The 19,990-nt window shown below is 43.4% G+C and overlaps 1 protein-coding gene across 1 annotated transcript; it reads right to left on the bottom strand.

Annotated features, from left to right (window-relative positions):
* Window positions 1–7,055: 7,055 nt before the first annotated feature.
* Window positions 7,056–19,028, bottom strand: LOC142411276 (bone morphogenetic protein 7-like). Its single transcript, XM_075504911.1, has 8 exons — window positions 18,202–19,028; window positions 16,859–17,052; window positions 14,578–14,672; window positions 13,147–13,732; window positions 12,758–12,897; window positions 11,891–12,007; window positions 10,485–10,686; window positions 7,056–8,805 (listed from the first exon to the last, which is right to left on the bottom strand). Exons 4-8 carry the CDS (start codon window positions 13,427–13,429, stop codon window positions 8,357–8,359), a joined length of 1,191 nt encoding a protein of 396 aa, XP_075361026.1. The 5' UTR covers window positions 13,430–13,732; window positions 14,578–14,672; window positions 16,859–17,052; window positions 18,202–19,028; the 3' UTR covers window positions 7,056–8,356.
* Window positions 19,029–19,990: the final 962 nt, after the last annotated feature.

The raw sequence follows: 19,990 nt of genomic DNA, 5'->3' as shown, positions 1-19,990 counted from the left end.
CTGGAGTTTATTTAGGGTTTGCAATGTTCAAATCTTAATTTTAATTTTTTTTTTAAATTAGGTTTATTTTCTTAGCCTGTCCTTAAGCAAGTTACATCTACACTTTCAAAATTCACATTCACATTTTATAGGTGCATTTGAGTTGCAGTCATAAGTCTCAGAACACATATCTCTTGCTGCCCAGAATGAGAATGAACCTCTTCAGAACATTTTAACTATTTTCTTTTAAAAAATTAAATGTTGAGCTTTGAATACTGAAGCTGTTCACAGAAAAAAACCTGCCCTTTTGACATTTTGTTTTCAAAATGTTCAAAAGGCACTTGTAATGAAGAAAACCCTAAAATAACTTCAAATTACAAATGCAGAATTATGTTGTGGAAAACAGAATAAAAGATTATGGAACTCTGAAACTTTTATTTTCAGTAAAATTTTTCTTTTAGCTTTTTGGCATCCAAAAATTTGAAAGCTGATTTGACTGCTTGACCCTGAAAATTCTCATGCAATGAGGAAAAATATTTCTGTCCATTCCTGTGCAGTACCTGCTGCAGGAACGCAGTGAGGCTGGAAGGTGTTGAGCCACAGAGGCAGCTGGTGTCCTGGTCTGTGACCATGGTCTGTCCTGTCCATTTACCAAAGACTGTTGCCTTTGAAACAGCTTCTGAGCTGTCGCATTACAAACCAATATGAGGAGCCAGATGGTGACTTTAGTGGCCGTGGACCCACCTCAGGCGCAGCATTGTCAGCGGTGGCAGCAGCCTCCAGGGGAGGGAGCTGGTGGGCAGCTGGAAATGGCAAGTGTGCTGCAGCCTCTGACTCCTATCCACCTGTACAGCAATTTTTGGCTCCTGAAGCTCTCAGACCAGTTTGAAAATGTCACTTGGTGACTGCCTGTCATCACTGTTCTGCCAGCGGGAAGTTAGTCTTGTGGTCCAGCTCTAAGACTACCAGGCTCTTGTAGGACTCCACGTAAGCCACTCAGGGTGGGATTAATTTGATCACATGTTGGTGTTTGTGTTGTTGGTATCTGAAGTTGGGTGAAGTGAATCCCAGCCCCATTTTCTCTAGGTGTCAGCCACCGGCCAGCCCATGCACACGAGAAGTAGTCCAATGTCCAGGTCAAAACCTCATCTTGGTAGAAGTCACTAGTTACAGTTAGTAATAGGACTTGAGCCTGTAAAACAAGGGCTGAAAACGTAGCACCTGTGACAATGTACCCTTGTGCACCAGAAAGACTGTCACTGCAATAATAATTATAAATTATATTTGGAAACAGGAGCTTATTATAATCGAGGAGAAATAATCCTAGGAAGTCTCAAGACATCTCAGAAATGATAAGTTAGTTACCTGCTGACTCATTTTCCACCAGAAAACTAGAAAGCAAAATTTTGCATAGCTTTACAATACCATATGAAAATATACAATTATTGAGCCAACCTGTGTGAACTTTCCAGGGTAATATGTAAATGTAAACAGGTTCACTCAGGAACTGTGAATTTCCAGAGAAACATTGGAGAATTTAGAAATGCTTTTGCATTGTCATAATCTTAAAATAAATGTGAGGTTTTGAATTTTTTTTTAATCAAGACAAAATCTTTGTGACAAAAGAAGCAGAAAAACTCTGTCAAAACCTAGTGCTAGAACTAAATACCACGTTTAGAAAATGGAAAGTTATTTAGGACAGGAAGCAACAAGAACCACGTGGAGTTCATCAAATGCAAAGTCTTGCTCCTGGGAGGGTATAACCCCATATATTGGCAGAGGTCAGGGGCTGACTCCTTAGGTTATCCAGGCATCCTTGAGGATAAGGACTTGATCATATGCCCCTGGTGCACCTGTGCAGTGCTGAATGCTAACCCCTAACCCCCGTTTCGGTTGCATTAGCAAGAGCATAGTCGTGAGGTCAAGGGAAATACTCACCCTGAGAGCAGGGGCCAAAGGACCTTGTCAGATCTCCATCTTTTGAGATATACTTAACTCACCTGGACAGGGTCCTGAGCACCCTGCTCTGACTTTGAAGTCAACCCTGCTTTGGCCAGAAAGTTGGACAAAGATGATATCCAGAGGCCCTTTCCAGCCTAATTTTTTCTGTGATGCTATTCTTGAGTAATTTTGATAAATCAAGCCCAGGATTATTTTACGAATGGCAAACTAAATCACTTCTTCCATTCCCCCAACATGGTGCATAGTCCTCTACTTTTTGTAGTACAGAAAGCATAAATCTTACTAAATAAATGGAAACAATTCTCAGAAGGTATTGGTTGATCTAGTTAAGTTAGATATTGAGTGGAGTATCTAACATGTTTACATTTGGTTGGTTTTTTTAAACAGAGATGATGTCTTAGCTCTAACAGCAAATGTCTGTCTCTTCAGTCAAAAATCAGAGTTTTAACTCCTCTTGCTCAATTCTTTTTCTTGCAACATCATCTGTTCTAATTCTCATTTTGAACCACTAAAACCTTGACACCTTCCACTTGCCAGCTGCCTGGACTCCAGCAGTAAAATGGGAATCCCGGGAGTAGCAGTGGAGACCCAGAATTCACTGCTTATTCTGAAAATTGTGATCGTTTATTCCCAGCAGCACTTTGGCCCGTAGGGCTTTTCCTGACAGGAAAGCTGGCCCAATGCTTAGCTTGATTTAACCCCAGGGAATTTTAGACATGTTCGGGGGAAATTATACTTAATTTTTTTGTCTATGGCTTTTGAGGACACAGTTACCTGGACACCAACACTGGCTCAGCACATTCAGCAGAAAATTTGACATGGACAAATAGTTGATTCCTACATGGATCACAGTACAGAGACTATACTGATTTTTAAGTACACACACCGGCCTGACAACTCCATTTAACCTGATAGTTAACCAAGCAAGGTTTTTGTGAGCAGATCTGAACCAGCGTACTGGGATTTATGCCATAATGCCGCTTTGTGTCACGAGGCCTGAATTTACAGCATCACCAAATCATAGTTTCAGTTAAAGGCCAATCACTTCCCAGTAACAGGTCATTTTCCCACTTACAGGCAAAACTTACAGCTTTTGTTTTCCAGAACCAAGACAGGCTGTGATCTAGCTCTGAATTAGGGCAGTTAGTATCTGCATGAATCTATAGCTGCACACATCCTTGTGACAACAGAAAGTTAGCAGTCCCTCTTATTCTGTCAATAGCTTCTAGCAGTAAACCCAGTAGGATGAAAGAAAACATGTAATTAGCTGCTTTAAGGCACAATTGTCTCACTCACCAAAGGTCAGTTCACACCTGCTAACTGCTCTCCTTGGAGGTGAGCTACACTCAACGCCAGAAGGGGAGAAATGGCCTAGGTGTGACATACTCTTGCACAAAGCCATTGAAATGCACCCTCTGGATGTGGCAATGTTCTCAAGTTAGCCCCGAGCACTCCACCTCAGTTACGGATAAGTAGCACCATCCTTTGGGAAGCAGTTTGGGATGAACCAGGAGGGAGGCTGCCTCTGAACATGAATGCATGTGCCCATGGGTGCACATAAGAAAGAACCACCATGTATACACGCATTTGCGTGTATATATTTGCATGTGTGATCTTAAAGGGACTGGAGACAATCTGGAGGATTCGGTAGCTGTGGGAAAGCCCTGGAACTTGTGATAGGCACCCAGCTTCTCTTCTCTCTTTTCAGGAGACAAGCTCCAGTGCTATCAAACACTATCCTCCATGGTCTTTCAAGTAAAGCACATAAATACCCCATTTCCTACACGGAGAACAGGAACCATAGTAACCGGCCCAGGCAGTCCGGAAACAACTCAGAGCATTCCTAACTGGATGCCTCATACTGAACATCATTCCAAGCCTGCAGAGCAGACAGAGTAGAGCAGAGGCTTTTCAGCTGCTTACAGCACTGCTGTGCTGCAGCTTCCTCAGGGCAGGCACATTTATCTCCCCCTTCACACAGGAAACCATCCCAGACCAATTTCCCCAAGCCCATCCCTTCTGCCTTACCCGCCCCAGGACATCCCCAGCATATCCCTCCCCCTGCTTCAGTGCAAGAAGCACCTTCCCATCATCTATACGTTGTGACAGGAGCACCACAGAAATCCCTTAAAGCAAACACTTCTACAAACAGGAGACCATGGAAGTTTGATCTCTTGTGGATTTCTCCTCTTTACGATTATCTCTTACCCACAGCATACTCGGATCCCACTACCATCCCACTGCAGTGTTGTTGGGGCCAGGTTTAGTGCTCTCCCCACCTTACACAATAATGAGTGCGACTGCACGTACCTCACATACCTGGACCTCTTTAGTTCCAAACCCGGGCCAAACTCTTTATCATGGGGTTGAGCATAACCCTATAGCTTTACTATGGGGTTGGATTCTCTTCCTAGGCACTGTCTTTCTGCCTCTGAAATCCTGCTTTCCATGTGCCTGTGGGTATAAAATGCAATGTCTGTTATTTACCAGAGCAGAATCACACTGATCCCATGCTGTGGAGAAGATGCAGAGACCCATGAACTGTCAGAGATCCAAGCCAGCAGACCTTGAGTTGCAGAGCTGAGCACTGGAGAGATGCACCCCTGTGAATGGCTAACGGGGCACTCTGCTTCCAGCCACCAGCTGAGCCAGCTCAGGCAGCCCCACATGTGCTGTAGCTGTGCCCCGGGTGAGGCTTGGGAGCTGGAGGCAGGGGAGAGGTGCTGCAAGGTTCTCAGTCCTTTAACGTGGGGCTCGTCCTCCGTATACCTCTGAATTTCAGTCTCTGGGGTGTCGATGCTCTTGGTGGCATCCAGCATATAAAATGTGCCGTCATTCCTTTTTGTTTCTGCTCTTTGCAAGGAGAGCCCTTCAGGGCCAGGTGTGCTCCTTGTTGGTCTTGGTACAGTGTTTATCACAATGGGGTTTGCTACCAGCCTTGCTTTCTCTTTCTGCTGTTGTGATGCAACATGGTATAACAATGCACAATCTGAGTCACCAATCCTTTTCCAGCCTTCCATGCTGAAGACTACCCCTATTCCCTCCAAAACCATAGCTGTTACTTTCTGGTATGCCACCTAAACATACGATGTTCTGATTAAACCAAGACTACAAAGTGTAGCATTTCTTATTTTGGAATTCTTACTTATTTCAGTTAATGAATAACAAGAAAATGTACCTTTATTCTAAAAAAAAAAAAAAAAAAAAAAAAGCAGCAGCATACTAGTGCTTAATTGTTATTCTAATTACAAGTTCTGGTGTAGTGTAAATTTTTTCCCTTGGCATTATTATGAACCTCATTTCCTTACAAAGTCCAGGATAAACAATTCCAATATATTTTGTTTTAATTATCAGAGTTTAATGGGGCATAATGAGACTATGTTGAGTGGTGCAGAAAAAAATAATTTAATGTGTGCAAAACTACTGAGTGCTCCTAGCTTGACTGTGTGTATTTCACCTATTGTAGGGCAGCACTATGTTAGCTAATATTCAATGTGCCCATCATTTATTTATTAACCATACTTGCTTTTCAACAGAAAATTTTCCTTTTTTTTTTCCCTGGCATCTGAAACAAGAAGTAACCCATTAAAATATCCTGGAAAAAATGGACAATTCTCCTAGTTGAGCAGTGAAGGATGCAGCTGATACACAGCTGATGGTGCTAGAAGCATTTGTCATGTCACGGACAGAAGACTGGAGTGTGTCGGACACAGAACCTGCCTCAGCCAGTCTGTTCCAAATGCAGTCCTTCTCCCAGCGTCATTTGGCAGTGAAAACTTCTGACTTCAGTTCTTAGGGCCCCTACCAAAAGAAGCATTGATAACATCAGCTGAAGTCACCATTCAGAAATGACCTTGTCTGGACTCTCACTGTAGATACATTTTCCCACTCCCCAGGTGTGGTTCTTACAGACTTAAAACACCACAGTTGCTTCTGCAGTGAAAAGGGAAAAGTGCAAAACAGCAGCCTGGGTGAGGCAGGGGAAGATTTTGGCCATTTGTCTGGGAATTCTGAATGCGAGGCAGTGTGGTCAGCATGGCGATGATGGGCTGTTCTGCAGAAAAGACGAACGCTTCTGTTCGGCTGTGCTGGGCACACACAGCAGGTTTGAAACATTCAGCTGTATTGGAGTCCCTGTGCCTGCGCTGTACAGCTCTCACACCACCAGTTCAACAAGTGGTTTGCTGGATGGAGATACAGGAGCCCTATCACAGCCTGTTTCCCTGGCTTGGGGGAATCAAGCCGTTTGTCCCTAACACAAATGAGCTTCCTTAATGCTCCATTGCCTGTTCCAGCCTGGACTGAGCACCAAGTCCTTCGCCTTAACTGCTTGCTCCCAGCTGCAAGACCTGCTCTTGGAGCTGTTCCGACATCACAGTGTTGCAGCTTCGCTGGTACTTACAACAGCCTCTGCAGCCTTCCAGAGTAACAACTAGGCAGGACAAAACCCTTCTCTCCACACTGACCCATGCATGCCATTCCTTTCTTTCTAAACCCTTGTCTTGCTCAGGCTCCTCCACTCCACCCATTCCAGGCTGTAGTTCCAATAAGCACATGCCTGGCCTACACATACGGGGCACAGCCTTCTCATCCATATCTGTGAATAACAGTATTTCTTTTGTCCTGGCTTTCTAACTTAGTGAAATTTTAATGAAGGCATCCCAAAGGATTACAACATACATGAAAATAAGGCCTTACACACCAAGAAAATTGAAACCATCTCAGGTATGTTAAGTTCAGGACCTCCATGAGGTAGGCTCTGTCACGAGCACCACATTTGACCAACCTGAAGGGCTTTAATCTCTACAACTAACTCAAGTAACAGTTACAAGAAGCTTCAATGCAAGTTTCCTGTCAGGAATAATTACTGGATCCTCCCTGAAGGAAAACACATCTATCCTGCTTATCCATCTCCACTCCTTGACGTGGAGTCAGAGGACTTCATACAGTGCCCACTGAAGCCATTGCAAACATTCTGTCTTCTGGAAAAGTATTTGATTCATGACTCTAGGAAGGAGGTTCAAATACAACACAAAAAACCAGACCAATGTTACATTACATTTATTTGAAAATTAACATTTTATATTACAGATTAATTTAATATACTCCAGGTGTTTGGGTTTTAAATAAAATAAATTTATTACAGACATCAGTATTTACAGAAAGAAAAACATTTACAAAAATAATTTTTCGTTTTAATCTCATTACAGTAAAAAAATTCTCCATGAAGTTTCTACCCATGGGAGATGTCACGTTCTGTGAGAAGTCAGTCTCCTTCAAGAATTAATGGAGACAAGAAACCAGGCCAAATAACTAGGCTTAAGTTACAACTCAGTGAGTCAACTGAGGAATGGCAATGGGCTGGTTACCTGCATTAAATTGTAGCAAGACTGAAAGACCTCGGGGGGCCCCTTCCAAGTCTATGTCCTATGCTTCAAGGAAGAATGGAAGAGAATGAGTACCTTCCATCAAACTTGCCTCAGATACAGGACCAGGCCAGCATCCAGCACGTTCTCACAGACCTCCAAAGCTTAGTGGCTTCATTCTTTCCGCTAAACTATGGGAATTCTGACCCAAGCTTAGGATCCTATTGTACAGCCACTGTATAAATACACAAAGGCAATCTCTGCTGCCACACAGCCTAACAGCCACAGCAGACCATGGTGGAAGAGAACGATTTTACAAAGACGAGGACTGGCTGACCCTTCATCACACAGAGGTGCGGCCCTGAGTCAGAAGCCAAGTTTGCTGGTTCCCAGACAAATACTGACCTATGTGTTCCCTCAGATTGGCTGGCAAGTCCCAGGGGGACTTACAAGGAGGTCTCTGCCTTTGGTAGAGCTGCATGAAGAACAGGGAGAAGAAGTGCATTTCCAGGTAATGCATGAGCTGCAGATGGCAGGGGCCTCTGAGATTAGCTCTGGGCAAACACCTATCCTGAAAGCTCTGTGTAGGAGTGTACATCCCCACTGGATCATGCAGTCAGAACTGAATAAGGTTGTGTTACTAAGAGACCTGCATGCCGTCCTGGATTGAGGCAGGATACCATGCCTGTTACATCATAGGAAATTCTGAGCCTCAATATACAGAACAAGGCCTTAATTTGAATGCTCAACTTCATGTGTTTCAACTCGTTCACACAGAAAGTTCCTGTTTTTAATGGTTTCCTCTGGTGTACAGGCACTTAGAGAGCTCTCCATGCAGGTCACCATACTCTCCAGAAGCCCACGGCTCTTCGAAAGCCAGCCTAAAACACCTTTCCACACAGCCATGGTGAGGGGAGAAGGATTTGAAGCACAGCTGAGTTTCTGGCCCTCCTGCCCTGTAAACTAAATGCCATCTCCCTTGGTATCATCAGCAGCAAATGGGGAATTGAATCCAGGTGCACGCCAAATGCAGACAAAAAAAGGTCCAGCTAATGACAACCACACCTTGTTGCCACCATGTCTTTATAATTTTTAAGGACCACATTCTCTTTGTCATCAAAGTAGAGAAGATTGAGGGACTTCAATTCATCTGGCACACAGCAGGGCGTGCTGACATCTTGAGACAGTTTAAGTGTATGGACTATGGACTGAACTGTAGCATGGTTTGTTGCATTTAGACTTTCCCCCAAGGGGAAGAGACATGATCCTCTGCAATAAAATGCATTGTATCCACTTGGGTAAATAATCCATCCTGACCAGCCAATAGCACGGAAGTCAACGTAGAGTTCCCTTCGATGACACACTGTTACCTGGCTTTTGGCAGAAGGGATTGCAGCTGCTCGAGGTCTCCTGCTCATACCTGCATTGCTGCTTTCGATGATCTGAGTTTCACGAGGCATGCGTGAAGCATCATTTTTGGCAGGGTTCATCTCTGGTTCTGAAAGGAAGTTGCACATTAATCTTTCTCAAAAGAAATTAATTTCCTAAGTACAGTACTCGGCATGAAACTCTATTCCATAAATCTACATCAAAGTCTTCAGAGTAGATTTTAAAATGACACTTGAACTGTGAAAGTACCGAAGGTGTGTGTATTCAATTGCCATTTCATCCGTATTTCAAAAACTGCCATATCTTGTGTTTCACTTTGTGACCTGAAAGGCCCCAGCTCAGCAGAAATATAAAGGAAAAGCTCAATGATATACTAAATACATTCTGTGAACTCCACAGGCCCTTTTCAGGGCTCAATCTGGTCAGAATGGTATTAATGGTCTTTATATGGCCATTCCTACAACACACATCACGCTGAGCAGCGCTAACAGAGGGTAGAGATCACAGCCTTTCTTTCTCTCCAGTATTCTTCTCCCAGGAACTCCACCCATACACTTGCAAAACAGAGTGTGTTCCTGTAAAGTAATATTTTAAAAAATATTTTTCAGGTTTTGGATCTGAAAAAATTACGACCAGGTTTATGGAACTACGTTAGAGAATGAAGCTTACGTCAATAGGTTTGCTTTCTTAAAGTATCTTCTGAGAAGCCTTGATATATGTCCATGGAGACCTCAAGATCCATGTACAGAGGCTGAAAACCACTGATATACAGGCCGGTAGAAAAACAATCTGCACAGGTTCACTGACCACAAAGAACAGGCAGGTCTAGGGAGTTTCTTCATTGAGAAATGGTTATCAATTTCTCAATCTTGGCACAGTATTCCATACAGAGCTTGATGCTCATTAAATTGGGATCTAGGATTTCACTATAAACATTTTCTTTGGAAAACAAAAATAAACACGCCAGCCTCATTTTTGTTTTTAATCATTTTCACCACCTACTTCTTAATATTGATGCAAGTCCTACCTAGTTTCTTTCTAATATGCAAATGCAATAGTTTACCAGAAAACCCTGCAAACCCAAAATAGAATAATTTTTGCCTGTCTTCCCAGCTTTTGCTCTTTGCATTTATCAGGCTCTAAAATCCAGCCTTAGTTGGTTTTTCTGGAAGACCAGTGGGGGAGGTAAGACTCTGTGTTTTGTAATTTAAGGGATGAGGGCGTTGTCTTTGATGAAAGCAGCCTTTAGTCACAATGCTAATTAGTCACTGAAGTTAAATAGGTGCTTCAAAACCAAGCCAAGGACAGAGAGGTTTAAATTGCTTATTTAACAACCTCTTCCACTCTTGAAAACTGCACTTAACTCTACTTACAGTTGCTTTACCAGCATTTTCACGAAGTTCTCCAGATCACTGAGGTTTTTTTAGCCTAAATCTAGTCTACAATTTTAATGCAAACTTCACCACCACAAAAATAATATAAACAGTAATTTAAAAAAAAAAAGAACTCCCACCCCTTTACAAACAAAATAAACCAGATTCCCCCTAGGCTTTATGAATATTTCCTGCAAACACAGTTTTTCTGAGGGGAGAGGCAACTTAAGATGCTGGGTGACCTGCTGCCAAGAACTATCAAATCAAACTCTGATCAGTGACAAAGCTGAACTTCAAACCTGTTCAACACTGCAAGTAAATACTGAGATTAGGTACACACGAGGCAGCAGAAGGTAACAGAAGATGAACAGGGAGTTCATATTCTAAAACAGCTGCTGCTGTCGTGTGAACTTACTTGTGGAAGAGGGTACAAAGCTGGAAGACCTCCGTTTGTTACTGTTGGTGAAGAGAACAAGGAGGGCATTTCTACTCTCCTGCAAAGTGTCCTGGCTCTTAGCAAACTTAATCAGGTTGTGCTCAATTCTGTTGTGGAATACATGTGTTGTAGTTATCAAAAAGCCATGGTTGGAGCTGCTGTTTCCAACCCACTTGGAAACCTGATAATGAAAGGGAAATGAAAAAATATTGTTTCAATATTCTTATTACAGCATTACGATTAAGCAATGTTTATATTAGGAAAAGGGAACAAGCAACAAGCTATGAGAGTGTAAGAACACATATTACCACAGAAGTGAGGTAACTGTATAGCTGAGACTCAATTGATTTTAATATTTAAACCAGTAATTCAACATTTAAAAATACAAAATACCATACGCATTCCCCAAAGCTACATTTACAGGAAAATAATTAATTTCAGATAATTTACTAGTGAATAGATGAGCTTAGGAGTTAAAATTAACATTAAAATAAATCCTCTCTGACTTTAGCCAGGAATTTATTTTTCATAGCAATCTTAATAACAGAATAATATGAACTCTCCAGACTTTCCATACCATTAAAATTCATTTGACTCTAACAAACATGGCATTTGAAGAAATTAGCTCACAATCAAGCAAATTTACTTTACCTAATTGTTATAATTACAGACTAATAGATAAGGCCAGGCCATTCTCAAGCAGGGCTATCATGACTTCAGATGCAACTCAACTGATCATCCAGGCATGTTCAGTCTGACTATAAAGCTTAGGCAACAAAAAACACTGTCAGAGAGTACAGATTTAAACCCAAGAAACTGTATGTTTTAAACCACGTTTGTTTGTTTGCTATGGAAGGGCATTCACATACTGTTACAGTTTAAGGATATCTACAAAACAAATTTTGAAACTAACAAATAAAGAAGTCTACAGAGGAAGTTAAATGAAAAACAATCCAACCATGATAAATTCCAGAAACACAACGTTCAAGCACACTGCACATCTGCTCTGTAGTAATGCCACCAGAATAAAAAGGAGAAATGAAAACCTACTCTTAGCACACAATCAGTGCCACCTCCTTTGGCAGCCTAAGGACTAATGTGTTTTAATCACAATGACATACTTGGCCTGATGTCCCTCCTATCAACTAGGTTTGGGTTACTCAATTCTCATCATGCTTGTGCTGCTAGCAGCATATAAACACTTCTCCTTTAATTCAGGTAGCACCACGTGTACTTGTAAGCATAGAGAGAAAGCTTCTCCCTCTGCTGCTGTCCTTCAGTTCGAATTGACCACAAAACCCAGTATAAAGGCAATACTGGAGTTAAGAGCTGACTGTCATCTGAAGAGATTTAGAATTAAAATGAAGTCAGAATTCTCTGCTTACTGTCTGCGTGACGTTGAATACTTCCCAGCCTTCCGTGTACAGGGACAATAATCTTGATGCAATGAGACTTTTTTTTTGTGGCTTACTTCCACTCTCCAAGACCTCATACACTTCCACCTTGATGAGAGCAATACAACAAAACAAGAAATGAAACCAATTGTTCTTCCAGCAAAACAAGGAGGATGAAGATTATGCATATTTCTGCCACATCATAGCTGGAAAACTGTACTAGCATTCTAAACCAGGCAAAAAGTAGTTTCTGGACAGTTGAACACAAAAACAAGTATCGCTACATACCTCTACTTCTAGATGTGTTCAGAGGTAGGAGACTAGGCTGTTTGATACTATAGAAAAATATTCTGACCATCCCTTTTCTTTCTATTTTGAACATCTGATACTGCGGAAGTCTTCTGTTCCTCCACATTTTTGTCTTTGGGTTTGCAAACAGTCCAATCCTCCCTTTCGCCAAAGGAACATATACCCTCACTGTCAGAGTCCTCACCTGCCCTATTTTCCTATGAATCCCTGATTGCTAGTATTGTTTTTTACAGCGGCTCAAGCAGACAAATTTCGATTCGAACTTCAGAACATCTCAAAACCCAGAGAAGTACGGTATGGTTTGCGAGAGGTCTGACACAGGTATCTTTAGGGATAGCTCACTGCCATAGTGCGCAAAGGACAGCATGCTGCCAAAGCCAAAACCTTGCATCTACTTCTTTGCACGCTGGAGGCAAAGAAAAAGTGAGGACGACAGTCAAATAAAAATAAAAATAAAGCAGGTTTATGTGGTAGACGGTTGCACTCCTCATTTTCAGTGTTATTAACAACGAAAGGACAAGTTACTTGACAGATTATTTTCCCACTTACTTTGCAGAAGTGCCTCACATCAGACCGTCTAGACACATGTGTCCTCTTCAGCTTGAAGACCCTGAACTCGGCCTTCAGCATCTGCTCGCCCTTCTCCATCGCGCTGATGTCGAAGTAGAAGTGGTACTGGTCCACGTGCACTGGAAAAGAGCCTCCTTTAGGAGCAACGCCGGGCCCCGCGACACGAGCTGCACCCCCGCGTCTCCCGTGGCGGCTGCCGGCCCTGCTCAGACCCGCAGGGCGGACGCGAAGCGGGAGCTGAAGGGCTCGGCAGCGGGCACGGGGGCCGCTCCCCGCTCGGGCAATGCCGCCCCTGCTCTGCTGCGGGGAATTCACCTCTCGGCTCGGCCCCCCCGCCGCCCCCGGCCCCGGCCCGGCCCCCGGCCCACCTCGGTCCTCGAAGCTGCGCACCACGTCGCCCTGCAGCAGCCCCGGGGCGCGGGTGATGCCGTTGGCGTCGGCCACCTTGTTGAAGAGATCCACCATGAACTGGGGCGGCTTCTTGCGGGGCAGGACGTCGGGCGGCAGCTCCTCGATGTCGAAGACCTCCCTCAGCCGCTGCAACGCCGCCGCCAGCACCTCGTCCCGCGGGCCGGGGGCCAGGGGCAGGCCGCTCGCCGCCGGCAGGCTCAGCAGCCAGGCCAGGCCCAGCCACAGCCGGCGGCCCGCCATGGCCGGCGGCGCTGCCCGGGGAAGGCCGCCTCGGGTGCCCCGCGCCGCTTCGCGGCTGTGGCCGCACGGGGGTGAGGGGCCCCGGCCCGCCGAGGCTGAGGGCGGCGAGGCGAGTGCGGGGAGCGCTGGGCAGAGCGCTCAGCCCCGCTGGCCGCTTCCCCCGGGGGTGGGCGGCCGCGCCGCGCCCGGGCCATTAAGGCCCCTTAAGGGCTGAATGGGGCATCGCCGCTCGCCAGTTAACATCAGAGAGCTGCCGGCCGGCGCTCAGGGGAATGGCCGTTGGTTTCAGGGGACGCCGAGCGTCTGCAAAGAAAACCGCACTTGCGAAAATCTTATTCTTTAACTTTACTTTTTTTAAACAGGCTGTGGTTTGGGCATTGCTGATCCCAGGTGCTGTTTCCCGTCATTGCCACAGCAATAAAACGTAGACTTGAAAATCAGCGTGAGCCTCTGTATCTTCCAGCTTCACAGGCTGCAGAGTTCCCCCTGGTGCGGGCCCAGGCCCCAGGGCGGGCTCGGCCGTGCTGCAGGACGGAGCCTGCGGTGACACAAGTCCCTAACTCGGGCCCTACAGCTGCCCCGGGTGCGGGTTTAGCGATCGAGTCCGGCTTTCTGCTATTGCAGTGCAGCAAGAGCAGCCAAGCTTCGAAGTAACTGCGGATGGCGGGAGGCATACGCATTCTGAAAAGCTATTTTAAGGCTTAAATAATTCCCAGACTGAACCAGCTTGCAATAATTTGCCTTTTTCTCCCCTTTGGTTGATGAAGGGAGTTCCACCTCCCCACCCACCGCACCCCCCAAAAAAAAACCCCAAACCAAACCCAAACCCTAAGTTCCTGATGTACATTCCTGATGGTTCACGCAGCACTCACTGCCTCTTCTGCTGTGCCACAAGGCCCCGTGTTCCCTTTGCAGGCAGGAAAGCAAAGGGAGACAGGTCATGGGGCAGGTAGAAATGTCCTCTGGCTCCTCTGCTTAAGCACACTACGTTAGACAGGAGTACTTGCACTGAGCAAGCATGTGGGCCCATAGGGGAATGAGGTGGTGACAAAGAGGCTACAGATCCACACGCTCCCGAATTAGCCATTTGAAGAAAAAAAAGGTTTAATCTGGATTATTCAAACAGCTCTGATACAGGAAGCACTCACCTTTTGCTGCTCTAAAACTGAAGTTACTAGGGCACTTGGCCATGCGGCTCTTCAGTTCCAGACTCCCTCCTTCTGTCACTTGTTCCAGCCTTGCGCTATTGTAGCCAGATGTTTGAAAAAAAAAATTGGATAGTTAGTATTGCTATGTTTTTTTCACTAGGAGACAAGCTTGCTGATGCAGTTTGCCACATGAGGTGCAGAGGACTGATGGAGGAAAATGAGAAGCAGTGATGGGTTAATCAGACCACTGTAAAGAGCACTGTTGCTGCACATAAAGCTACAGCCAACTTTGATCCTCAAAACTCTCCAGTTGTCTTCTAAGGGCTGTAGGTATATCTGCTCATGGCTAACAGCAGTGCTGGATAAAGTAATATCCATTCAACTACCTGCCTGAGGGCATGGAAAGAGACTAGTAAGATATGAGAAATCATCACTAAACTGTTTTTCAGTAATCCTAAAAGCTTTGCTTCCACTCCACTGCTTCTTCACATGCTTATCCTCACAAACCCTACCCTGCCCTTGGGCCTCTTCATTTACTCCTAGTATCCTCCCTAGGCTTATACTTCCATTTTTACTCTCATGGTGCTGCTTCCAGACATTAATGTCTGGAAACACATAGCTAGGGTTCCCAAACAACCTTAACTCTGCCCTAGAGGCAAAGATTTATGAAAAAATCCTCTCTGTTTAATATAAGCTGGGACCACAAACAATGAAATGCCTCAATCATAGTAGTGCAACTGCAGAAATTCCAGCCTACAGTTAGCCAAACGTAACCCACTGAGTGCTGTGTTCTTTTATTTTCATATTTCTGATTAGGCACACAACATAATGAAAGCCTCGCTCCCTATTCTTTCGTAAGACTGTATGACTCACCACTTATGTAAGCCTTATGCAGGAGTTGGTCATAGCTCCACTGATGATACTACGTACTGGTTTGCAATTAGTGCAAGGCTTCAACCTCCCTGTTCTGTACAATAAAAATAGGTTCTCTCAACTTACATGTTGTGAGCAGTGTGGCTTTGGGAGCCCAGGAAAAGCAGGGAATCTGTAGGGAACTATGATAGATAGTTAACAACTTAAAATTTTAGGTGGATTCTCTAAAGAGTTCAGCATTGGCATTGCTTTTCCTTCTCCCTCTCTCAAATGACTGGATAAACAGCTTGGAGGGTCTGAAGAGTTCAAAATCATCTGGGTTTCAGGTATAGCTTATGGGTAGGAACGATGGGATTTATTATGTGGCCTGCCACATCATCTTTGATGCCATTAGTATGGGAGAGCAATATTGAAAAAACATGGTTCTTGCATGGTATCATTAGTGGGCAGAGCAAAATTTACTTGGGAGCCTTCACTGTGCCTTTCAGAACCTTAGCAAGTTCGGACTTAAATGCAAGTCCAACCCTGCCATTCAGAAATGGAGAGCTCAGCTCAGAATATACTCTCCCTTCTCCCATTAATTTCATGGTAGTACAAACAATAAGAAACGAGTGGATAGAGCAGGCTGGAAGTTGCTTCTTTCTCAATACAGCTGCCTGACACTTCTCCATACACTCTCTGTGCAGGTTCTGTAGTTCCTAGTTTAGTGACTCACTACAGATCTCTTATTTCGGGGTGGGGGTGGGGGTGGGAAGTAGTTTTCCGCTCCCTGAACACAGCAACGATGCACTGCAGTCTTCACTGTGGCTTTTGCAGGCAGGGAACAAGAACACAAGGTATTTTACTCACTTCATAGCAGCTGTCTTAGGCCCATTTAAAAAAGAAGAGGAATGACCCTTGCGTGAAAGGCGTCAGACTTCTTTTTACTTTTAGTGATAGTAGAGGCAGCAAAACCAGGGTCACCAACAAAAGTTAAGAATTACTAAGGAAAGCTTCATCTTCTAAGTCTCAGCGGAAGGAACAGGACTGTACCACATCAGCGATATTGTGTGAAGTAGGAGTGTTGACGTCACCCCAGAGCCTAGAATAGCAATCCCTTGAGGGCTGGGTAGATGGAGAGAGCCACCGAGTTAGTAAGCGTATATTCAGCATTTAGCTTGAATGTTGGAACAGGGAAATTATAAATGGCCCTAAGTAGCAGAGAGTGTTTTTACCATGTATCTAATATATAAATTCCTCTCCCAGAGGAGATAAACTCCCAAGTGCAGACTTGCCAGCACATCCTGACTCCAAGACATGTGCCCTACTCAAGCCCTTTGAAAACTGGACTCTCAGCAATTTTGTATGATAGTTTTGTGTAAACTACAGTTACTGAATTAATGATCTAGACAATAAGATGCCATATTACCTCTGTTTTTCCAACCAGGACTTCTTTGTACTGCGCTATCATTTCCTGAAGCATTTCCAAAGGGCTTGAAAGATTTCTTGCCTTCCCCGAAAGACTGCATCTGTCAGATGGGGAAACCAATGCAGCAGGCAATATAGTACCGCATCCAAAGCCACCCAGAGGTTTATAGCAGGAGAATCCAGATCTCCCTGCTCCTAAAAGACCAAACAGGTAGGTTACTCCACATTTTAAACCATCTCAGCGACTATGCTACCTAACTTAATTCCTTCCTAATTTTTCCTCATGGTTTAAGTTATTTCTTGGCCCATATGCTGGGGGTAAGCCAAGTTTGGATAAAGGTGCTACAGGGTCTCTTCACATCTACTCTTTTCATCATCTTTATATATCATTTGAGAAAGCACAGCCACCACCAGCACAAAGAGACATGGCATTGTCCTTCCTTGCTGAACCACTGAGATATGGCTGTTCCTCAACACCTCCTCCCTCCAAGAAAGAAAACTGTTATTACTAGATTTGACATACGAATCACAGCAGTATGCAAAAAGAATGGTGGGATAATACCTGATTTGCAATTTTGTTATTCATCTACCTGGTTCCTTCTTTTAAAAATAAAATTATTTTATGTTGGAGAAAAGTGTCACCCTTTCAAAAGAACATTAGTCAAATTACTGTTTTCTCTAACACTGTTTTGTCAAATTAATTGCTTAAATTACTGCTTCCTCTGACAGCTTTCCCTGGAGGATACATCCTGGAACAGTAACTTTCACACTGCTTTTTCTAGTTTTGTGATACCTGCCTGGACGTCTTTGTCACTGAGAAAGAATGGTATATCATTATATGAGGTTTTTTTTTTTGATAGATCTCAATGTGTAACATTTTAAAATCTATTGGAAAATTCTCTCCCTCCCCACCAATGCTGTTATGAGGATTCCCCTCTCATTTTCACAGTTACACAATAGTATCATTGTTTACTGAACAGATTTCGTTTATCTGCTCAGTCTTAGCAAACATAAAACATTCTCCCTCTGTGAAGAGCTTTTTCCTTACATACTAGTGATGGGGCATTACAGGCTGTGGCAGTATTCATTCACTACCAAAGCGAGTTAATTGGTAGATGAGGAAAAAAGCCCTGATTCAATAACTTTAACTGGGGAAACAAGACACAAAGGTCTCTTCAGATGGCTACTAAAGTCATTGCCATCACATATCTCCATGATTTTTGAAAAGCACATCTCAAACCGTATCTGGAGTTCAGCCAAAACTGGAGCCCACAAGATCATTCTTTGTGAAAATCAGCCAAAAACCTGTGCAACAGGGCACCCCTTTTCAGGAAGGCAACTCACCTCTAATTGAACTTTCTATACAGCAGTATCAATAAGCACACAGAAACTGGAGAAAGGCTTATGTTCTGTGGCTGTTTCAATCACGCACGTGCAGCATCCCAGATAACATGCTTTTTTGCTCTGATGAAGGCTAGCATCAGAAGGCTAGATCCTCGAGGAACAGCATCAGCCCATCCAAGTCAGTGGAGCTGCATTTACAACAGCTGAGGAACTGGAAAATTCTTCGTTCTAATGACTCAGTAGTTCAAAGAAGGGAAGTGCTGCAGGATTTTATGAACAACAAAAATCCCATCAAGTCCTTTTGAAAGTCTTGTCCCTTCTGTTGTGGCTTCTTGAAGGGCAGAGAATTGCACTACTAGAAAACAGTCAAAATTAGCCAAGTTTAGCAATCGTGGAATTAAAAGCAAAGTTGACCTTGTGACTTGAGTACAACTGTCTATAGGTGACTATCATCTGAAGCCAAAACTTAGATATAAAAGCCCAATTCTCTACAGCTTTACTTGGAGCATAGCATTTATTAGCTGTAGTAGACTCAATTCTCCACATGGTGTAGCCCTTTGAGAAGAGGCTGAGCCACAGTATGAAGTTACGGATTTCAAAATACTCCTCTCCATTTTTAATCACTATTTCTATCAACCTATCCATTCAGCATCTTGCTAACATTTCTTTTGTGGCTGGTCATTATTGTTCAGAAGAGTCAGATGCCTACAACCTTTAGCAGAATCTCTTTTCTCTAGGTCAGAATTTAGTTCTTATACCAGAGATGAGTGGGTTGGCTATACAAGACTTAAGTGTTCAGCAAAAGGATGAACACAGGAGAATAAACACCTGGAAGAATGTAAAAGGAGGACAGGATGGGGGGGGGGGGTGGGGAAGGGAGGAAACATCTTAATAAACACAGCAAGAGGTTTTTTTATCTCCCTCTTTACAAATATGGTTTGAAATCAGAAGGAGCAATTATGGTAAGAGTTTTAACTGCTGTTAAAAGAGCAGTGCAGCACGTTTTACCCAAAAAGTGTGCACAGTCCCCATAACTGCTTACACAACAATCTAAGTTTTTGCTATTTAGCTTTCTAGATTTTTGTTCAACTGCATTTGCCTGCTGAGCTGTGTGGGTAGTAGGTCACATCATCTACATTGGCATGACATTTTTAGAGTAGCATGGTGCTCAGCTTTTAGCATCTTTACAGGGAAGAAATTTTCAGTAGTTCCTTGTGGTATACTTTTTAAAAAATGTAAAGATTATACTCACTGTTTCATGCTGAAATGTCTTTCCTTAATAAGATTTAATGATTTTTTTCAACTTGATTCCTAAAGTAACATCTGTATTTTGATCGTTCTTTATCCCCTTTTTACTGAGGCAAGAAAACAAATTATAAAAACACAAGCATTCTACACGAGTGATTTTTGGAATCATGCACAAATAAAGTAGCAACTACCAACTGCAGCATTGAATACTTGGAAACTGAGAAGGCTAAAATACAAGCTTTTAAAAATATTACATGTCTATAAGCTATTTAATGGTAAACATGTTCGAGTATGCAATATCATTAGTCAGGAATTGTTTCAGATATTCTTTGAAGACGTGAAAGGAATTCACTTTACACATTAAAGCTAAACAAACAAAAAAATCAGATAATGCTATATGGAATAAAAGTAGGATTATTCTGAAATAACTCTTCTACTTTAAAATGTATAGCAGCTATATTATATTCCAGAACAACTTTTACCTACAAATCAGCCTGTAGACCTTTAATCACATACACTTTTGAGATGAAATACTTAAAAA

The sequence above is a fragment of the Mycteria americana genome, chromosome 6, assembly GCF_035582795.1.
Source record: "Mycteria americana isolate JAX WOST 10 ecotype Jacksonville Zoo and Gardens chromosome 6, USCA_MyAme_1.0, whole genome shotgun sequence".
NCBI lineage: Eukaryota > Metazoa > Chordata > Aves > Ciconiiformes > Ciconiidae > Mycteria > Mycteria americana.
The sequence above is the reverse complement of the archived record's forward strand: the minus strand, read 5'-3'. Positions and strand labels throughout refer to the sequence as shown.